Here is a 20,774-nt window from a genome sequence, read left to right on the forward strand (position 1 = left end):
ATATTAAATCCTCGAAACATGTTGTTTGGATGCTGTGCTAAGCAAGATGGGCTCAATTTCCTTCTAATTTTTTTGTTTAATTTTATATAATTTCCACCTTAAGTTTCCTTGTATTAAAAGCCTCATTCTAGACCACAGCTCTGCCTTCTTGAGAATAAGGTGTATTGTACATGTGAAAAACACAAAGCAAAATGACACAATGGAAAAGAAAGTAGAGCTTAAAGATAAAGGGGTAATTAGAACCTTGCTGAACAAAGGAAGTGTAATGAAAGGGTGGTGTTTGAAATGCATTGGCATGTTACTGTATATAGAAGTATGAACTTTTCCTAATCTTGTTTTCAGTATTTCCTAGATCCTTCCTGCAAATGTACACTATGCTGAGCAAAGTACAAATCTGACTTGTGTTTATATGTCACCAACTTCAACATCAGGTTTAATCTAGATTAGGCAGCTAAATCCTTACTTCAATCTCCCCAAAAAAGGAACATCAAGCAATAAGGGGCGGACCCTAGAGGCCAGAGGCAGCCTTAGGTAAGAACATGTGAGAGCAAGGTATCTCAAGGCAATAGATAAGGACTGTTTTCTTCCCTTGATTCTATGATGCCACAGAAAGCAAATAGGGACGGTCTGGCAAACAACAGTTGCAGGTCAAATCTGGCCTTTATGCTTTAAAGTTTTTTCCATGTTTGTGTTTTTTACACTTTTAAATGACTGAAAAAAAATCCAAAGAGTAATATTTTGTGACATGTTCAAATGTTATGAAATTGTTTAGAACACGGCCACACTCGTTCATTCATTCACATATATCCTGTGACCGCTGTCATGCTACAGTGGCATAGCCGAGTAGCTGTAACCAAGATTGCGTGACCCACAGAGCCTAAAATAGTTACTACGTGGCCCACTACAGAAGAAGTTTACTGACCCATGGATTGGAAGGCATCTCAGAGTCAATAATAGCTTTTGAAGGAACAGGTTTTGTTTGTTTGTTAAAGTATATAAATCAAGTATACGATGTCTTCATCTAATTTAGTATTTGGTAGTTTTTAAAACTACTAACATGTGGGGGAGAAGAGGTCTCCAAATTAAGTGATATGGTGGTACTTAGATCTGGCTTTCCTGTTACCATACAGATTCTTCTAGCCTTTAGGAAACACTGTAGAAAGAATCCTAGCCCTTGTGGACGAAGGGTTAGGTAACCGAAGACATCATGCAACTTAAAGTTTCCAGAATTTGCCATTCACATAGAGAGCCTCCGTCACACAGGTCTCACATTTTTGGCTGTTCCTTCAGGAGTCATTTCCCTTTGAGCCTACATTTCCTGGGGAATTCACAGTTGATCCTCGATATCATGGTAGCTAACTATGTCTTGCAAAGTCACCTGAACACTGATTTAACAGATACTGAACAATTGCTCCTAGGGGAAATACAGGGTTAGGTTCCCACAAGCTGCTGAAGCTACCCCCACAGGGTTGACAAGAATCGCATGCCAGGTCTGGACAGAAATATATAATTAAGTATTACTCATGCTGCACTTTGGCCCACTTCCTAGTTGCTAAAAGTCACATAGCACTAGATACTGACCATACAGACAGGATTTCTTGACATTAGAATCAAAGGCTTTTGTTTAAGGATCGCTTAAGACAAGCCTGTCCAACCCATGGCCCACGGGCTGTATGTCGCCCAGGACGGCTTTGAATGCGGTCCAACACAAATTCATAAACTTTCTTAAAATATGAGATGCTTTTCCTTTTTTTTTTTAAGCTCATCAGCTATCGCTAGTGTTAGGTATTTTATGTGCAGCCCAAGACAATTCTTCTTCCAGTGTGGCCCAGGGAAGCCAAAAGACTGGACACCCCTGGCTTAAGATGTTTTTCAGATCCTGAATTCCAGCAACCAGTTTGAAGACCCCCCTACAGAGGAACAGGATCAGCATGAGAATATGGCTTCTCCATCTCCCTGCTCAGCGACTTCCCCTTGTACTCTTTGACCAATCAATGACCTCCACACTTCCGCCCACTCCCAAGCCCTTAAAAACCCTTGCCCCAAACTCCTAGGGAGATGGGTTTGAGGTTTGTCCCATCTCCTCTTTTAGTGTGACTCTGATTAAACCTCTCTGCTGAAATCCAGTGTCTTGGTGTATTGACTTTCTGTGTGCATCAGACAATAACCTATTACGGTTACATTGCTGGTCACAACTTTTTCAACAAATGACAATATATAACCTTGTTTTATGTGTGTTTTTGTTTAAAGGCATCTTATTTAATGTATACTGCCAATTCCCTAACACTGAACTCATGGCCAACAGCACTGTAACTCAGGCCTGAAGGATGCTTCTTTAACACACATATTTTCTCCATAAGCCACGTCATAGTTTTCTCGCACTTAGGAACATAGACAGTACTGGGGCTCTGTGCTTGGGGGTCATCTCAACAGCAGACTCACCAACAAAATGCACAAAAATGCAAAAAACCATGGCATACAGTAGACCTCCAAAAGGATGAGTATTTATGGCATTAGAGCTGAAATAAGACAGCAGAGTCAGCTTGTTTGACTTGCCAGGAACATGCACATTGGTGGCAGGCATTTTTCGCTGCTCTGCACATCTGGGAATGCCTGCAAAAGTGCCCTGAGCATTGATTTTAGGGTTACAAATACATTTTAGTGAGTAGGTGAAGTTGCAAATACAAAATCTGAGAATGATGAGGATTGACTGTCTGCAGTTTAACCCACATATACTTTCTAGTCCCTTTAACTATGACCTTGATACACTTAATTGGTCAACTGGCATCTTCCTAGCCTTTTAAATGTCAATCATTTAAAATTATCTCCTCTTTCTATAATGACACTGACAATAACATTTCTCTATTGCTCAAGAGAGTCTCACTCCTTATGGAATTCCTTCACTATTTTCTTTTTGTATCAAATGAGGCCCTGGGTTTAAAAGTTCCTTTTTGAGCATATCAGTGAGTCTCTTGTCTGCCCGAATTCTTACATCCTGCTTCACCCAAACTTTTTATCTTTCCTATCTCTGCTATCTTCATCCCTGGCCACACCTGCAAGGTGTTCTACCCATTGCAAGCTTACTTCAGGCTGAATTCTGACAAACACAATCTTAAGTAGATTCTATCATGCCTGGGCCAGGCTGTGTAATTGGTGGGGCCGTGTGCAAAATGAACATAAGGGGACCCTCGTTCCAAGTTTACTAAGAATTTCAAGATGGGAGCAGCAGAATATTATGCCAAGAGTGGGACTGCAAGGCCACACCCCCATGACACTTGGCCCTGGAGATGCCCACATTATGGATAAGCCCAGAGTGACACCTAACCTATCAGCAATGGAGCTACCTAGGTGGAGGGCTGGGCTGCCACCCACAGGAGCCACCTGATGGCTCCCTCAGGTGCTTCTTTCCCTCCTGCCTCATTTATGAGCCCCTGAAAATGCATTTAATCACCCCATCTTAATTCCTTTCTCTATAAAAAGGATAAAAATAATCCAAGTAAGCATTACTATTGTTTTCTTTTTATAGAGAAAGGAATTAAGGCAGGAGGGTGATTAAGTTTAAATAGTAATATTTACTCATCCTCGCCTCATGGAAACATTAGAAGGATTTAATCACAGGACTTAGAAAGAAAGACACTATGTAAATCCCAGGTATTACACAGTTATTATTATATTGTAAGAAGAGGGATTTGAGCTGCATAGGAGTGGGGGATTTATTGACACAGGTGTTAGACAATAAGATAGTTTCCCAAAATCTCCCCTAGATATATTTCAGATCAGGAAAAGATTCCTGTGTGTCAGGTGTGATTTAGATGTGATCTTCTAGAAGCACAGCCTATAGGACCTTCAGTGATTTTTTTCTTCCTAAAATTTGTGGTTTTTCCAGAAAGATCACCCTATGGCAGCACAAATCTCGCAGTCGGGTGGGAATGGAATGCCTGATTTCCTCCCATAATGAGGCAAGATCCTAGTTTTTCTGCAGTGTTCTTACAGAAAATTACTTGCTTGTAAGTCTTCAAAACTAGCTGTGAACATAGGCACATGTTCTATGGGTTTGTAACTTGTGAAAAATTAGTAATGAAGCAAAAGGAGTTGGTGATCATAAAAAAAATACTTTTTCCCCTTCTTTAAATAAACTGGGATCAAACACAGCTTTTAATTTTTGCCAGTTAAGGATTAAAAGAAACAATTATTTTTTTTTCTGTTGTCATTATAAATTCATAAGAGAAAGACAATTTTGGCACCAAAACAAAGTGAAAACAAACAAAAACAGAGAATGGGAGAAAATATTTGCAAGTCATAGACTGGAAAAGGGGTCAATATACAGAATATATAAAGAACTCCTACAACTCAGTAACAAAAAAAACAAAAAATTGATTAAAAACTTGGGCAAAGACTTGAAAGACATTTCTTCAAAGACTTACAAATGGCCAATAGCACCTGGAAAGGTATTCAACATCACTAATCAGGGAAATGCAAATCAAAACTACGATGAGTTACCACTTCACAACCATGAAGATGATCACTAAAAAGAAATCCCAGAAAATCACAAGTGTTCACAAGGATGTGGAGAAATTAGAATCCTTGTTCACTGTTGTTAGCAATGAAAAACGGTGTATCTGCTGTGGAAAAGTTCGGTGTTTCCTCAAAAAAATAAATGTAGAATTATCATATGATCCAGCAATCCAATTTCTGGGAATATTCCCAAAAGAACTGAAAGCAGAGTCTCAAAGAGATATTTATACATCCATGTTCATAGCAGCGCTATTCACAATAGCCAAAAGGTGGCAACCCAGATGTCTCTTGACAGATTAGTAGGCAAACACAATGTGGTGTATACATACAATGAAATATTATTCAGCCTTATAAAGGGAGGAAATTCTGACACCTGCTGCAACATGGATGAACTTGGAGGACACTATGCTAAGTGAAATGAGCCAGTCACAAAAAGACAAATACTCATATGAGCTACTCCCAGTAGTCGAATTCAGAGACAGAAAGAGGGGAATGGGGAGCTTTAGTTTTGCAAGACAAAGAGCTCTGGAAATTGGTTGCACAACAATGTGAATGTACTTAACACCCACACTGGACACTGAAAAATGGTTAACATGGTAAATTCTATGCTTGTATATTTTACCACCATTAAAAATAAAATAATACCTGTAATCCCAGCACTTTGGGAGGCCGAGACGGGTGGATCACGAGGTCAGGAGATCGAGACCATCCTGGCTAACATGGTGAAACCCCGTCTCTACTAAAAAATACAAAAAACTAGCCGGGCGAGGTGGCGGGCGCCTGTAGTCCCAGCTACTTGGGAGGCTGAGGCAGGAGAATGGCGTGAACCTGGAAGGCGGAGCTTGCAGTGAGCTGAGATCCGGCCACTGCACTCCAGCCTGGGAGAAAGAGCGAGACTCCGTCTCAAAAAAAAAAAAAAATAAAATAAAATAAAATAAAATAAAATAATAAAAAAGTATAAACTCTTATATGGACATTCCCCCTCCTCATTTCCCTAAAACATAGTACAATTGCATCTTAGAATGTTGCCTGGTTGTTGAACAACAGTTGGTAAGCACTGTGAATTGTCTAAAAACCAGCCACTGAAAAGACATTAACCTTCTTGAAAGAGGTAAGTCTATTACCCAGGTTTTGCATTAAGTCAGCCACAGAAAGCTATGACCAAGCACGAAAGACTGAAGTAGACAGAGGTTCTGTGGCTGCAAGTGGAAATGAACCATCACTATAATTAAGGTGTGATGTTAAAGTGATGGGTGAGGAAGGGCTCAGAACCTGCATCACTGAACTAAATCATGACTTAAAAAACAAGATCAGCTCAGAAGCCTCATAGCTGCCTTTGATGCTGAACTCTTCACATGTGTGATATACACACATCCTCGCATATACACACATACATGCATATAGTACATAATAAAGTCAGCTATGGTCTGGAATAGAGTTTCAGGGTTATTTACAAAGATAGTCTTGTTAAGCTGATGGGATCTCTTAGCCAGGCTTAAACATATAAACACAAAGACATTGTATATTCTCTCAACCACATTTGAACTGCTCACTTACATACATCCCACCAGGTAACAGAAACAGCCATCATTCTCTTTTATTTATTAAGGCAATTTTACTACGGAGCTTTGCTGGACAACACTCTTGATATTAAAAAAAAAATGGACTGCTGTCCCTGTTTGCTTTGTGGCTTCTAATATAGATACTGGAAACCCCATGAGCATTATCACGCCTTAAGTCGATCCACTATTCTTCACAACCACCTCCCAGTTGCTATGGCTACTGAAAGTTGTTCAGGCCATTTGCTAACTGACCTTTTGGCAACTTCTGCCCCTCAGGCCCCTCACTGCCAAAGTGGGGCACACACTCTCTTTTCTGGCTTGTCCTGAATGTCCCCATTCTACCTCCTTTTCTTCCCTTAGCAGCAGCACTTTCCCAGACTTATTGCAGCCACCTCCCCATTTGACCACAGTGTTTCCTTTGGACCCTCTTCCGTTCTGCCCTTTTCTCGAGCTGCACCAACACCTGGGCAGTTCCATCCACTCCCAGCTTCAGCGACCACCCACGTGCTGCCACCTCCCACATCTGCGGCAGCAGGCTGCCTTCCTCACCTTCATCCACAGAACTGTTTACCTGCTGTTTCCTCCAGAATGTCCTAAAGGTCTTTCAAATCCTGTATGTCCAAAACAAGCTCTTCATCCCCCCTCGCAGATCTCCTCGCCCTGAGCCCCGTCCTCTGTGCAGGTACCACCCTGCCCAGCTATCTACTTCCAATCCTGGGGAGTCCTCTTTGACTTACTCTTTACTCTCTCAACCTCCCCATCCCATTCATCACCAGGAGTCATCATTCCACCACCTGAACCTCTGTTGGTGCTCCTGCCCCAACTTGGCTCTACCACCTCTCACCTGAACCACAGCACCAACATCCTACTGGGATGCTGCCTCCTGCCCCTCCTGGATCCTCTAGAATCTCTCAGACAGCACCATTCAGCACAGCTCTCTGCACAGGTTTCTGTTGTCATTACAACAGAATGGTGGTGACTAGCCACATGTGGCTGTGGGGCACTGGAAATGCGGCTAGTGTGTCTGGGGAACTCCTTGTCCATTTTACTTAATTTAAATGTAAAGAGCCCCACATGGCGGTGGAAATGGCATTGGACAGATCAGCTCCAGATTCTGTACAAATGTGGTGAAAATGCCTCAACAGCTTCCTTGACCTGGCTTATGGATTCCATCACTGTCTCCCTCCTCTTTCTCTCCATTTCTCCCATGGCTTTCTTGGATACAAGGACATTCTCTCTTTCTCAAAATCAGAATGCTTCTCCCTCCCTTGGAAGTTAACTCCTTTGGCTTAGAGTACCTTCCCTCTATGTGGTAAACCCCGACTTAACTTTTGAGTCGCAGCTAAGCAGTCATTTCCCTTGCCTCATGCCATGGCCCCTTCTCTACCCTGCCACTTCCCTTTCCAGATGCTCCACGCGTGGTCCTGACACTCCGTATCACAGTACTTTTCATGCCAGGTTTTCAATCCAGTTTACATGTCTCTATTCCCCATCAGACTGCAAGCTCTGTCCTCACAGAGGACACAGGCCCCAGGTCTCTTGTACGGTTGTTGTATCCACAGTGCCTGTGCTCATGGCCCAAAAGCCAAGCCCTCCCTCTGGGAAGCAGGGCCACTCAGTAGCCCTTCCTTTGCACGTACCCATAGAGGCTGTTTAGAAGGGTAACTGACAGAGATGGCTCGTTTCACAGAGTGAAGACCAATTGGACGCTGAAAAATCTCTTTTTTAACGTAGTATTCTGGTTACGAAGACCCTCTGTCCGACAGGTTTGGAAGGAAGAGTCACTGAGCAATTCAGCTGCCTCTCACTATATGAACCTATTCCAAACCCTCGGGGAGCTTTGAGAGATGCAACCATGGCCACTGACTGATGCTGCCCTTAAACCACGAATGTGGTGGCCGAAGAAGGAACACATAAGGATGCCCTTTCCAGCTCTACGCAGAGTTACATATTTCAGTTGGACTCCATGGCCCCAGCTGCAGGCATGTAACAAACACCAGTCCCTGGCTTGTCCAGACCTCCCCATACCACACCTCAAGGCGTCTAGGCCATGCTTTCCCTTCACACTGAAATCACATTTTCACCTATCATTTCCTATTTACCACCCATTTTTAATAATATTTGATGCATTTTCCCAATTGTACAAAATAAGATGCTTTATATGAAAATAAGCATCCATTGGCACAAGTCAGCCAGAACAATGCATTCTGAACTAGGCTATACTCGTGAAATAAGAAATTTGTAAATGTAAATGCCAGCTCTTATCTACTTTAGGATTTCAAACTTGGTTCTGCCACCTCTCACTGTAAGCCCTTAGTAATCGTTATAGAGATACTGTAAGGCCTTAGCAATTGTTCCATTACCCACTAGGCAATGAGTAAGATCTCCCATATCAGTTATTGATTTAATTTGAAATCTTTATACCTATGAAGACGTCCTTTTCAAAAACAGTGACTTTTTTTTTTTTTCCCATAATTTATGTCCTCCCCTCTCCCTTGGTGTCTTGGAAGAGAAGGCTTTGCTACTAGTTAGCTGACTGGAATAAATGATTCTTCCTTTACTTAGAGCCTTTCTTAGTCATGGCCTTGTCAAAGAAGAAAGCAGCGTAACACCGCTAACAATTATATTAAATAGTTTAGCTTGGTGAAGAGAGAATGCGGCTTTGAATCTCAATCTCTCGATGTCTCTTACATACACATTCATGGTACTACCAGCTCTGGGTACTTTATTACAGACATAGAAGCAAGTAGCCTTATTTCATTGTCACCTGAGCAACAGGAAGAAAGGGTGAACATTTGTTCAGTGCCTGTTAATGCGGTAGATGTCTTGGTTCCTGTGTTATTTCATTCACTTCCCCAAACTTCCTACAAGATGGGTATTACTACTGCCTTATAGTCGAAGAAACTAAAAGCCAAAAATTGAAGTAAAGCACCAAGATGGCTGAAAGAAAGAGTGACCTAGCACCAGAGGCCACGCTCTTTCTGTCGTCCGCAGTGGTCTCATTTCCATGGCGGGTTCCTATTTTGGCCTCAGAACATTTCCTGAGGAGAAATTTTGCCTGAGTGGAAAGATGTAAGACAGAATAAAATATGAAGTGAGTGGGCTACCCAAGTAAATGGTGAACACAGCCAAATGTGCAGCTTCCATTCTTCTATATGAGGTAAGAAATGCTTAAAGTAGATTTGTGTCTCCCTGTATGCGGCTTCTAGTGTGATCCTGAGGAAAATTACCAGACCACAGCGAGATGCAAAAGCACCCACTAATTATATGAACTGTGACTCTCTCAAAATAATGTGTGAATAAAAAATAATAAAGGGGATATCATCACTGATCCCAAAGAAATACAAACTACCATCAGAGAATACTATAAACACCTGTATGCAAATAAACTAGAAAATCTAGGAGAAATGGATACATTCCCGGACATATACCTTCTCGAGACTATAATGAATCCCTGAATAGACCAATAACTAGTTCTGAAATTGAGGCAGTAATTAATAGCCTACCAACCAAAAAAAAGCCCAGAACTAAATAGATTCACAGCTGAATTCTACTGGAGGTACAAAGAGGAGCTGGTACCATTCCTTCTGAAACTATTACAAAAAATAGAAAAAGGGGGAATCCTCCCTAACTTATTTTTATGAGGCCAGCATCATCCTGATACCAAAACCTGGTAAAGACACAACAAAAAAGAAAACTTCAGGCCAATATCCCTGATGAACATCGATGTGAAAATCCTCAATAAAATACTGGCAAACTGGCAGTATATCAAAAAGCTTATTCACCACGATCAAGTTGGCTGCATCCCTGGGATGCAAGGCTGGTTCAACATACACAAATCAATAAATGTAATCCATCACATACACAGAACCAAAGACAAAAACTACATGATTATCTCAATAGATGCAGAAAAGGCCTTTGATAAAATTCAACATCCCTTCATGTTAAAAACTCTCAATAAACTAGCTATTGATGTAACATATCTCAAAATAATAAGAGCTATTTATGACAAACCCATAGCCAATATCATACTGAATGGGCAAAAGCTGGAAGCATTCCCTTTGAAAACTGGCACAAAACAAGGATGCCCTCTCTCACCACTCCCATTCAACATAGTATTGGATGTTCTGGCAAGAGAAAGATATAAAGGGTATTGAAATAGGAAGAGAGGAAGTCAAATTGTTGCTGTTTGCAGATGACATGATTCTATATTTAGAAAACCCCATCATCTCAGCCCCAAAACTCCTTAAGCTGATAAGCAACTTCAGCAAAGTCTCAGGATATAAAATCAATGTGCAAAAATCACAAGCATTCCCATACACCAACAATAGGCAAGCAAAGGGCCGAATCATGAATGAACTCCCATTTACAACTGCTACAAAGAGAATAAAATACCTAGGAATACATCTTACAAGGGAAGTGAAGGACATCTTCAAGGAGAACTGCAAACCACTGCTCAAGGAAATAAGAGAGGACACAAACAAATGGAAAAACATTCCATGCTCATGTATAGGAAGAGCCAATATCATGAAAATAGCCATACTCCCCAAAATAGTTTATAGATTCAATGTTATTCCCATTAAGCTACCATTGACTGTCTTCACAGAATTAGAAAAAACTAATTTAAATTTCATATTGAACCAAAAAGGAGCCCATATAGCCAAGACAAAAAGAAAAAAGCAAAAAGAAAAAAGTTGGAGGCATCATGCTACCTGAATTCAAACTACATGACAAGGCTACGGTAACCAAAACAGCATGGTACTGGCACCAAAACAGATATATAGACCAATGCAACAGAACAGAAACCTAGAAATAACACTGCACATCTACAACCATCTGATCTTTGACAAACCTGACAAAAACAAGCAATTGGGAAAGGATTCCCTGTTTAATAAATGGTGCTGGGAAAACTGGCTAGCCATATGCAGAAAACGTAGCACTATTTACGATAGCAAAGACTTGGAAGCAATCCAAATGCCCATCACTGATAGGCTAGGTAAAGAAAATGTGGCACATAAACACCATGGAATACTACACAACTATAAAAAAGAATGAGTTCACGTCCTTTGCAGGGACATGGATGAAGCTGGAAGCCATCACTCTCAGCAAATTAATACAGGAACAGAAAAGCAAACAACACGTTCTCACTCATCAGAGGGAGGTGAACAATAAAAACACATGGACACAGGGAGGGGAACAACACAAACTGGGGCCTATTGGGAGGTCAGGGACAAGGGAGGGAGAGCATTAGGACAGACACCTAATGCATGTGGGGCCTAAAACCTAGATGATGGTGCTTGCTTTGGCAACACATATACTAAAATTGGAATGATACAGAGAAGATTAGCATGGCCCCTGCGCAAGGATGACTGCAAATTCGTGAAGCATTCCATATTTTTGTTCAGTTAGGAAAAGAAGAAGTCAAACTGTCCCTGTTTGCAGATGACATGATTATATATTTAGAAAACCCCATCGTCTCAGCCCAAAATCTCCTTAAGCTGATAAGCAACTTCAGCAAAGTCTCAGGATATAAAATCAATGTGCAAAAATCACAAGCATTCTTATACACCAGTAACAGACAAACAGAGAGCCAAATCATGAATGAACTCCCATTCACAATAGCTTCAAAGAGAATAAAATACCTAGGAATCCAACTTACAAGGGATGTAAAGGACCTCTTCAAGGAGAACTACAAACCACTGCTCAGTGAAATAAAAGAGGACACAAACAAATGGAAGAACATACCATGCTCATGGATAGGAAGAATCAATATCGTGAAAATGGCCATACTGCCCAAGGTTATTTATAGATTCAATGCCATCCCCATTAAGCTACCAATGACTTTCTTCACAGAATTGGAAAAAACTGCTTTAAAGTTCATATGGAACCAAAAAAGACCCTGCATTGCCAAGACAATCCTAAGCCAAAAGAACAAAGTTGGAGGCATCACGCTACCTGACTTCAAACTATACTACAAGGCTACAGTAACCAAAACAGCATGGTACTGGTACCAAAACAGAGATATAGACCAATGGAACAGAACAGAGCCCTCAGAAATAATACCACACATCTACAGCCATCTGATCTTTGACAAATCTGACAAAAACAAGAAATGGGGAAAGGATTCCCTATTTAATAAATGGTGCTGGGATAACTGGCTAGCCATATGTAGAAAGCTGAAACTGGATCCTGTCCTTACTCCTTATATGAAAATTAATTCAAGATGGATTAGAGACTTAAATGTTAGACCTAAAATCATAAAAACCCTAGAAAAAAACCTAGGTAATACCATTCAGGACATAGGCATGGGCAAGGACTTCATGTCTAAAACACCAAAAGCAACGGCAACAAAAGCCAAAATTGACAAATGGGATCTAATTAAACTAAGGAGCTTCTGCACAGCAAAGGAAAGGACCATCAGAGTGAACAGGCAACCTACAGAATGGGAGAAAATTTTTGCAATCTACTCATCTGACAAAGGGCTAATATCCAGAACCTATAAAGAACTCAATCAAATTTACAAGAAAAAAACAACCCCATCAAAAAGTGGGCAAAGGATATGAACAGACACTTCTCAAAAGAAGACATTCATACAGCCAACAGACACATGATAAAATGCTCATCATCACTGGCCATCAGAGAAACGCAAATCAAAACCACAATGAGATACCATCTCACACCAGTTAGAATGGCAATCATTAAAAAATCAGGAAACAGCAGGTGCTGGACAGGATGTGGAGAAATAGGAACACTTTTACACTGTTGGTGGGACTGTAAACTAGTTCAACCATTGGGGAAAACAGTGTGGCGATTTCCCAAGGATCTAGAACTAGAAATACCACTTGACCCAACCATCCCATTACTGGGGATATACCCAAAGTCATGCTGCTATAAAGACACATGCACACGTATGTTTACTGCAGCACAATTCACAATAGCAAAGACTTGGAATCAACCCAAATGTCCATCAGTGACAGACTGGATTAAGAAAATGTGGCATATATACACCATGGAATACCATGCAGCCATAAAAAAGGATGAGTTCGTGTCCTTTGTAGGGACATGCATGCAGCTGGAAACCATCATTCTCAGCAAACTATCGCAAGAACAGATGTTCTACAGCACGTTCTCACTCATAGGTGGGAATTGAACAATGAGATCACTTGGACACAGGAAGGGGAACATCACACACCCGGGGCCTATTGTGTGGAGGGGTGGGGGGAGGGATAGCGTTAGAAGATATACCTAATGTAAATGACGAGTTAATGGGTGCAGCACACCAACACGGCACATGTACACATATGTAACAAACCTGCACGTTGTTCACATGTACCCTAGAACTCAAAAAAAAAAAAAAACAAAAAAACAAAACCTAGATGACGGGTTGATAGGTGCAGCAAGTCACCATGGCACATGTATACCTACATAACAAATCAGCACATTCTGCACATGTATCCCAGAACTTAAAGTAAAATAAAAATTAAAAATAATAATAATTTGTGAACAGTCTCTGCTGCTTGTAGCAATATCTCATTTGGTGAGATATTTTGACTCACTGACAATTTTTTTGCTTTTCTATTTGAGACAGGTATTGCTCTGTGATCCAGGCTGGAGTGCTGTGGTGCAATCTTGTCTCACTGCAGCCTCTGCCTCCCGGGCTCAAGCAATCTTCTCACCTCAGCCTCCGAAGTAGCTGGTACTACAGGCCCGCATTACTGCACCCAGCTAATTTTGTATTTTTAGTAGAGATGGGGTTTCACCATGCTGGCTGGGCTGGTCTCTAACTCCTCACCTCAAGTGATCTGCCCACGTCCACCTCCACTTCCCAAAGTACTGGGATTATAGGTGGGAGCCACTGTACCCAGCCATGTCAATGATACTTAACGCCCTTTTCACCTAAAGAATGACATCTCCCCAGTGTGTACATGTAGTATTTTCTGCACCACCAGATTTCTGTTCCTCACACCACCCACCTTGCCCCTCTAGGAGCAGGGAAGCCATGGGTCCCAGAGCCTGGCTAGAGAAGAGCCATGTCAGCTTCTAGCATGGCCCCTGGAGACATGGAAAGCAGCTATTCAGCAGTGGGATCCTCAGAGGCCTTCCTTCTGTCATGCAGAGAAGAGCATCTCAGTGACACACTGACCCCTACCCAGCCCAAGGGTAGGTTCTCATCCAGGTCTAATGGTCATGCAAAGAAGCAAACGCCTCCAAGCCAAGGCTTGCTCAGCTCATGTTGAGGTCAACTAACATTTTGTTTCCGGATCTGCTACACACACGATGTTTTAATAAAAACAAGGTTGACTGCCTTCAAGATGTAACCCTGCACCTCACATAACCAATGAATTCCAGAACATGCCAGGGAAGACGCAAACAAATCTGGAGCACCGGAGGGCGGCGCAGCTGTCCCTAACATTCCTAGATGATGGCTTTCTGATCTCTGAAATCCAGCCCAGCGTAAAAACGAGCAGCTGTGGCCGGGCGCGGTGGCTCAAGCCTGTAATCCCAGCACTTTGGGAGGCCGAGACGGGTGGATCAGGAGGTCAGGAGATCGAGACCATCCTGGCTAACACCGAGAAACCCCGTCTCTACTAAAAAATACAAAAAAAAAACTAGCCGGGCGAGGTGGCGGGCGCCTGTAGTCCCAGCTACTCGGGAGGCTGAGGCAGGAGAATGGCGTAAACCCGGGAGGCGGAGCTTGCAGTGAGCTGAGATCCGGCCACTGCACTCCAGCCTGGGCGATAGAGCGAGACTCCGTCTCAAAAAAAAAAAACAAAAAAACGAGCAGCTGCTATCAGCCACAAGTGCTCTCTATCATAATGGCAGCGTCCGGAGCACTCAGCAGTGAGTCAAGGAAGTTCTGGCTGCCACCAGCTATCTAGGAACTTAAGAAATCACTCTCTGGGACTGTTTCTTCTTCCATTAAATAAGGATCCTCTGACGCTCCCTTGGAAGTTTTCCATGACCCCTGCCCAGCACAGCTCCTCTGCTTTCTTCACAAGGCTTGGTTCCAATGTAGAATAAGTGTCAGTGAGCCCACAACTCCACCTCCTCGGAGGTCCCAGGACGCTGTCCTGTGACCTCCAGGTGCTGTCTGGCTGCTCTGTCTGGGGGTGTCTCCCTCCTACGACACTGCCTGGCACTTTTAGACACCCAAGTATTTGTTGAATGAGATGAACATCGTCCTCTATCGATCACTAAGGACAGACTTTCTGTTTGCATTGGCCCACTGGTCCTGGGAATGTGGCAAGGGCTCACCAACAGATGAATACATAAACATACATGCTCTCAGGGGTCCCACCATCCAGGGAACTCGTTTGAACACCTGATTACTTTCTACCTTGCATTATGCTCCAGTTACCTCTAATGGTAAACTCTAAGCTTACCATTCTACCAACACATATGTGTACCATGTGGAAGAAATCCATGTATGTTCTGAGAGTTGTGTGCATGTGTCCTGAGGGCTGGCATACTATGAACACTATTTATCAGGGGTTGGGTTGGTATCATATTGTGTATCCTCTGCAGTACTGTCTATACTGCTAGGCAGGAGGCACATTTTTACTAAGTGTGTATACTGACATAAAATTGCAACATATGTTTAATAGGAAAAGGGCAATTTTTGCCTCAAGAGGTACTATTAATACCATCTTTGTTACTTACTGTTCTACACAATGACCATAACATAAGTAGTTCTTGATCTCTCTAAGAATGAATAGAAGTTAGCAATAAATTCATTAGAAATAAGCTTCTTTCACTCATAGGAAATTACTATTCTTAGTAAGAACTAAAAAAATTATTATTGTCAATTCTTTCTTTCTAGTAGAGTAAGGATTCTATATGCTTTACATATGACACCTAAACATTTACAATGCAAAAGTACATCTACTCCTAGTATCCTTACCACAGCTGCTTTGTTTGAAATTTTTTTTGGGGAAAGATTGAAGTTCAGAGGGCTTATGATTCATTAAAGTTGTTAACTGATTCAAACACTCAACTATCAACCTGTTCTTTCAGAGAATGTGCCTTTCACCCACCTTGGGACCATTCTTCCAGCACGTATGTGTACTATGTGGAAGAAATCCACGTGTGTCCTGAGACCAGTGTGGATGTATCCTGAGAGCTGGCATACTACACACATGGTTTAAGCAGAACTTTGATCTACAGTCAAAGGTTCTTATGTGTGTGACCTTTAGAAACAAATGCTCTTTTTTTCACAAGGCGATCAGAACTAGCCTCTGAGTATAGAGCCAGTGCAGAGAAAATTCCACAACTGTTGATTCACTAATTTACTCTAATGAAAAAGCTGTAGGCAGTCTCAAGTCTGAGTAAGTGTGAATGTTAGAAAGGTCCCTCTAGACTTACAATGCACTTTTCAATGTTCTGTCTGGAAAAGGAATATAAATAGAGTATTCAACATGCTTCTGTCAGGCCACCTTTAAGATCAAACATTTTTGATATTTCAAAATAAAGCTTTTAGAATTAAAATGATTCCAATGATTCTGAAAAAGTGGTATTCTTCTTCCAGCCAAGGTGGACTGAGGTGAATTGAAATTACCCTTCCATTTGAAACAACCAAAAGTACTCAAAATAAAGACCATGAAAAAATGATTTCCAAGACACAGGCTAGCAGTGAAGGACAGTGATGCTAGAAGGAAATACAGAGCAAAGCTCTGTGACACTGGCTTACACTAGGGCTTCTCAGATACAGCCCTGAAAGCGTGACCCACACAGAAAACAATCATCAACAGGACTTAGTTAAAATTACAAACTCCTGCTCTTCAAAAGACATTGCTAAGAGAATGAAAAGATCAGCCGCACTGGGAGAAAATACTTACAGTCAGATATCTGGATTTGCATCCAGAAAATATAAAGACTCTCAAAACCCAGCAATCAGAAAACAAATTATCCAATTATGAAAAATAAGCCAAAGAGTTGAACAGACACTTCACCAAAGAAGACATAAAGATAAATGAGCACATGAAAAAATGTTCACCATCATCAATCTTCAGGAAAACCAAGTTCAAACCACAGTAAGATACCACTGTGCAGCTATTAGAATGGCTGAAAGTAAACCGACTAACCACACCAAGAGTTGGCAACGGTGTGCAGCAATCTGAACCTCACATGCTTCTCTTGGAAATAGTAAATTGTTCAACCATTTTGGAAAACCGTTTGGCAGTTTCTTAAAATATGAAAATATACCTGCCATATTACCCAGGTATTCCACTACAAGGCATTCATCCAAGAAAGGAGAAAGTATATGTCCATACAAAGACCTGTACATAAAGGCTCAGTATGGCTTTATTTGTAGTAGTCTCCAAGCTGGTAACAACCCAAACAACCATCAATAGGTGACTGCACAAATTAATTGGGGGAAAATCCATACAATGGGAAACTAGCAATAAAAAAAAAAAAAAAACACACGACAAATTATTTATATATTAAATGGAATGAGTGAATCTCAACATAACTATGCTAAGTGAAGGAAGCCAGACCAAAAAAGTCTACATACTGCATTGTTACATTTATATGTAACACTAGAAAATGCAAACTAATCTCTATTAACAGAAGCAATATAGAAAGTAATTGAGGAGAAGAAGCGTAGGTGGAAAGATTAAAGGAAAGCTGGAGAAAACTTTTGGGGTGATAGATACATTCACTATCTTGATTGTGGTGATAATTTCACAGGTGTGTATAGAAGTCAAAACTTATAAAACTGTGAACTTTAAATTTGTTCAGTTTATTTTGCATCAGTTCTACCTCAATTAAGAAACCCCGAAGGACACTAATTTACTTTGGGAAACTTTGCATAAAACAGCATTTATGATACAGCCGTTCAAAAAACTATTCATTGAGTTCCTATCTATGCCAAGCACTGTGCTGGTGGAAAAAAAAAAAAGAAAAAAGAAGAAAAAAACCCTAGCAAACGAGGTTTTGACCCATGGACCACTAGGTGAGGCCTCAGTGTTTCCATTGTGCTATGCTGCTTAAGGAAAGTCAATTCTGAAGGGCTTTTGAAAAACCAAGTTTAACTTCTGTTGTCAGCCTCATTACATGGAAATTGTTTCAGAATGTTTCATCTATAATCACACGAATTTTGATATTGCACTTGTGCCTAACTGTACAAATAAGAGAATTTAAGCAAGAACCACAAAACCCCCATTCTATTCTCTACTCAGAGGGCTTTTCAACGAAATTAACAGACGAAAGTAAATCTGCTATGTGTTCTCATGTAGATGATCTGTGGTTTCAACATAAAACGAGTGGGAAGACTTTGCTCCAGTTTCCTGCATTTCCTTTTGTGTGAGTCAAGAAGAGCATAATTTGCTGTGTTACCCAAAGCCTTGCTTGCCATCATCTCTTATTTCTAAGATTTTCCACTAAGTCACACTCTTTAAGCCACTGACAATTAGCAAAACTATTTATTACTGAGTTCGCCTTGTGGGAATTTGACTTTTGTCATATGAAAAGTTCAGAGAAAGCAGAGGTAAATGATATGCACAGGGTCTCAGTGTAAAACACTGGAAAGTGGCATTCTTTTATCAATCAACCTTATGCCATTAGTTGCCACAGAGAGATAACATTCTGCTGTCATAATGGAATTTCTAAAAGATGGACCATTATTTCCATAATAACACCATTATAATACTGGTCATCAAGCCTGTCAACATTTTCCTTAATAGAAAAATATTTTTAAAAGAGTTTACTACTCAGATCTTACAGGCTGAACTTAGGCAATAAATTCTCCAAAAGAAAGTATGGAAACTTCACAAATATGAAGAACTAAATTAGCATGACTGCGTACAACATTCTTTGAGCCAGAACTGGAGAAGCTGCTTGCAAAATGAAACAAGAAGCATATTTTAAATGACATACAAAGCAAGTTATCCAAATCAAAATTTTGTAGAAACTGCTAAAACCACTTCGGCTATATCTATAATTGATTAAATTAGAAACAAGTTTAGAATCTCCTTTCTGTATTGACACAAGACAAGAAAGGTGACTCCTATGAAGAATAACGAATATAAGATTCAAAAGTTGGCAAAGATTGAGATGATTCAAGCTGGCCCTGAACCACTAATAATGTTTTTGAAAGATTGGGTTATTAGATTAACAGTTGTAGAAGATGGACACTATTTATGCAATGTTAAAGCAAACATTTTTATTAACCAAACATTTCCTAAATTGCGAGCAAAAATGTGAAACTCAATCTGACACCTGTGGCAAATCTGAGGGCCTTCCCTGGTCCAGGGAATACTCTCTGCTGTCAATGAGGTTTGTTCCAAAGGTTATTTGAAAAAAAAAAAATTTTTTTTAAACTTAATCAGTTTTTAACTCTTGCTGCTTTCCAACAGATGATTTACCCTGATTCTTCCCAAAGCCCTATGTAGGGCAGATGCCACCTGACAGCAATAACTCAAGCATACCCTGAGAATGACCCTATGGCTTAAGAAGAATATGTGTTCAGAGTTCTAAGCTAAGGAATCTGGGAGTGGCCAACCTGGAGATTCACTCCTAATCTATAGAGGACATCTGAATCCCTGGCCCGTTCTTTGGAATGTAGGTTGTCCAGGGGATTGAGGCCCTTTGTCATGGGTTAAATGGAGGTTGCTAGGCGGAAATGCTATATAACCTGAATGCTTTTTATAAATGGGAGTGGTTTTCTTGCACTACTCTTGGCCCATCCTTTATGTAAGTACCCAATAAACCCTATGTTTCATTCCTTGGCTCTGGGTCTCTTCTTCAGCCCCTTGGACATGGTGATATCCTTAATTGAGTCAACAGGGGTCTAGCATGACACCCTGAAAACTCTCAGTCTCTCTTTCCTTTGGTCAGCAGCGTGTATGTGGTTGCTGATCCTTCACTTAGGAACCAAGGAGGGGCTCTACTCACGTCATGCATAGAGTCCAGCAGCTTGGTCAGTTGGTAGAACCTCTGCCAGCTCTGCCCAGAATTGTTGGGACACTTAGTTACCATCTTCCTTAGTTCTTTGATGTAATTTGTCCTCATTTCTTCAAATGCAGCCTGGCTTTTGAGGCCATCCTTTGGAACTGTGTTAAGGAAAACAGACATGTAAATTTCAAGGATGGAAAACAACTTTAGCTTCTTAGCAGGTAAGGCCATATACTGATTTTGAGGTTAGACACTAAATCTCAACTGCATTTATGAATAAATATGGCAGTTGTCTACTGGCAAATACTTGTACACATACATACACAAAGAACAACAACTATTTATCAGATATGTCTTATCACACACTTCGCACAGACTAGTTCACTTAACCCTGACACCAATATTAGGACATAACTGTTATATCATTCTCATTTTACAGATGAGGAAACTGAACACTGTAGGCTGAATCACTTGCCCATGGACACAATAAAAAAAGGCAGAGAAAGGGTGGTATCAACTTAGGTCTGTCTGTTTCCAAAGCCTTTCTCTTAACCACAATGCCACATTGCCTTGTGGCTGGTCATCCAAGTGTTTATGAATCCTAACTTGCCAATAACTCAGAGATAGGAAAATATATTTTGATTTTCCAGGATAACCGAAGAGCCACAGACAATCTAGGTTGGGGCTAGAATTAGAAATCAACATCTTCATTCTCAAGTTCAAATATTAAAGACATTCGGGGGAACTGGCCATCTATGAAGTGGAGGATGCTGCTTACAAAGAAGCACTTTCTATCCACCTTGC

At 41.0% G+C, this 20,774-nt stretch overlaps 1 protein-coding gene and 1 non-coding gene across 8 annotated transcripts in view; one reads left to right on the top strand and one right to left on the bottom strand.

The window, feature by feature from the left end:
- Positions 1 to 20,774, bottom strand: part of NR3C2 (nuclear receptor subfamily 3 group C member 2) — a 376,656-nt gene that overhangs the window by 16,821 nt on the left and 339,061 nt on the right. For all 7 annotated transcript variants that reach the window (XM_033215444.1, XM_033215442.1, XM_033215443.1 and 4 more), the window contains one exon: positions 19,971 to 20,128. In XM_033215444.1, the coding sequence (XP_033071335.1) occupies positions 19,971 to 20,128 (158 nt within the window). The remainder of the gene's footprint in view (positions 1 to 19,970; positions 20,129 to 20,774) is intronic.
- LOC117086423 lies at positions 11,371 to 11,476 on the top strand. The gene has a single exon (XR_004438336.1). It is a non-coding gene; the product is annotated as a U6 spliceosomal RNA (small nuclear RNA).

This window comes from Trachypithecus francoisi, unplaced genomic scaffold (genome assembly GCF_009764315.1).
Source record: "Trachypithecus francoisi isolate TF-2019V2 unplaced genomic scaffold, Tfra_2.0 Lachesis_group1, whole genome shotgun sequence".
Classification (NCBI taxonomy): domain Eukaryota; kingdom Metazoa; phylum Chordata; class Mammalia; order Primates; family Cercopithecidae; genus Trachypithecus; species Trachypithecus francoisi.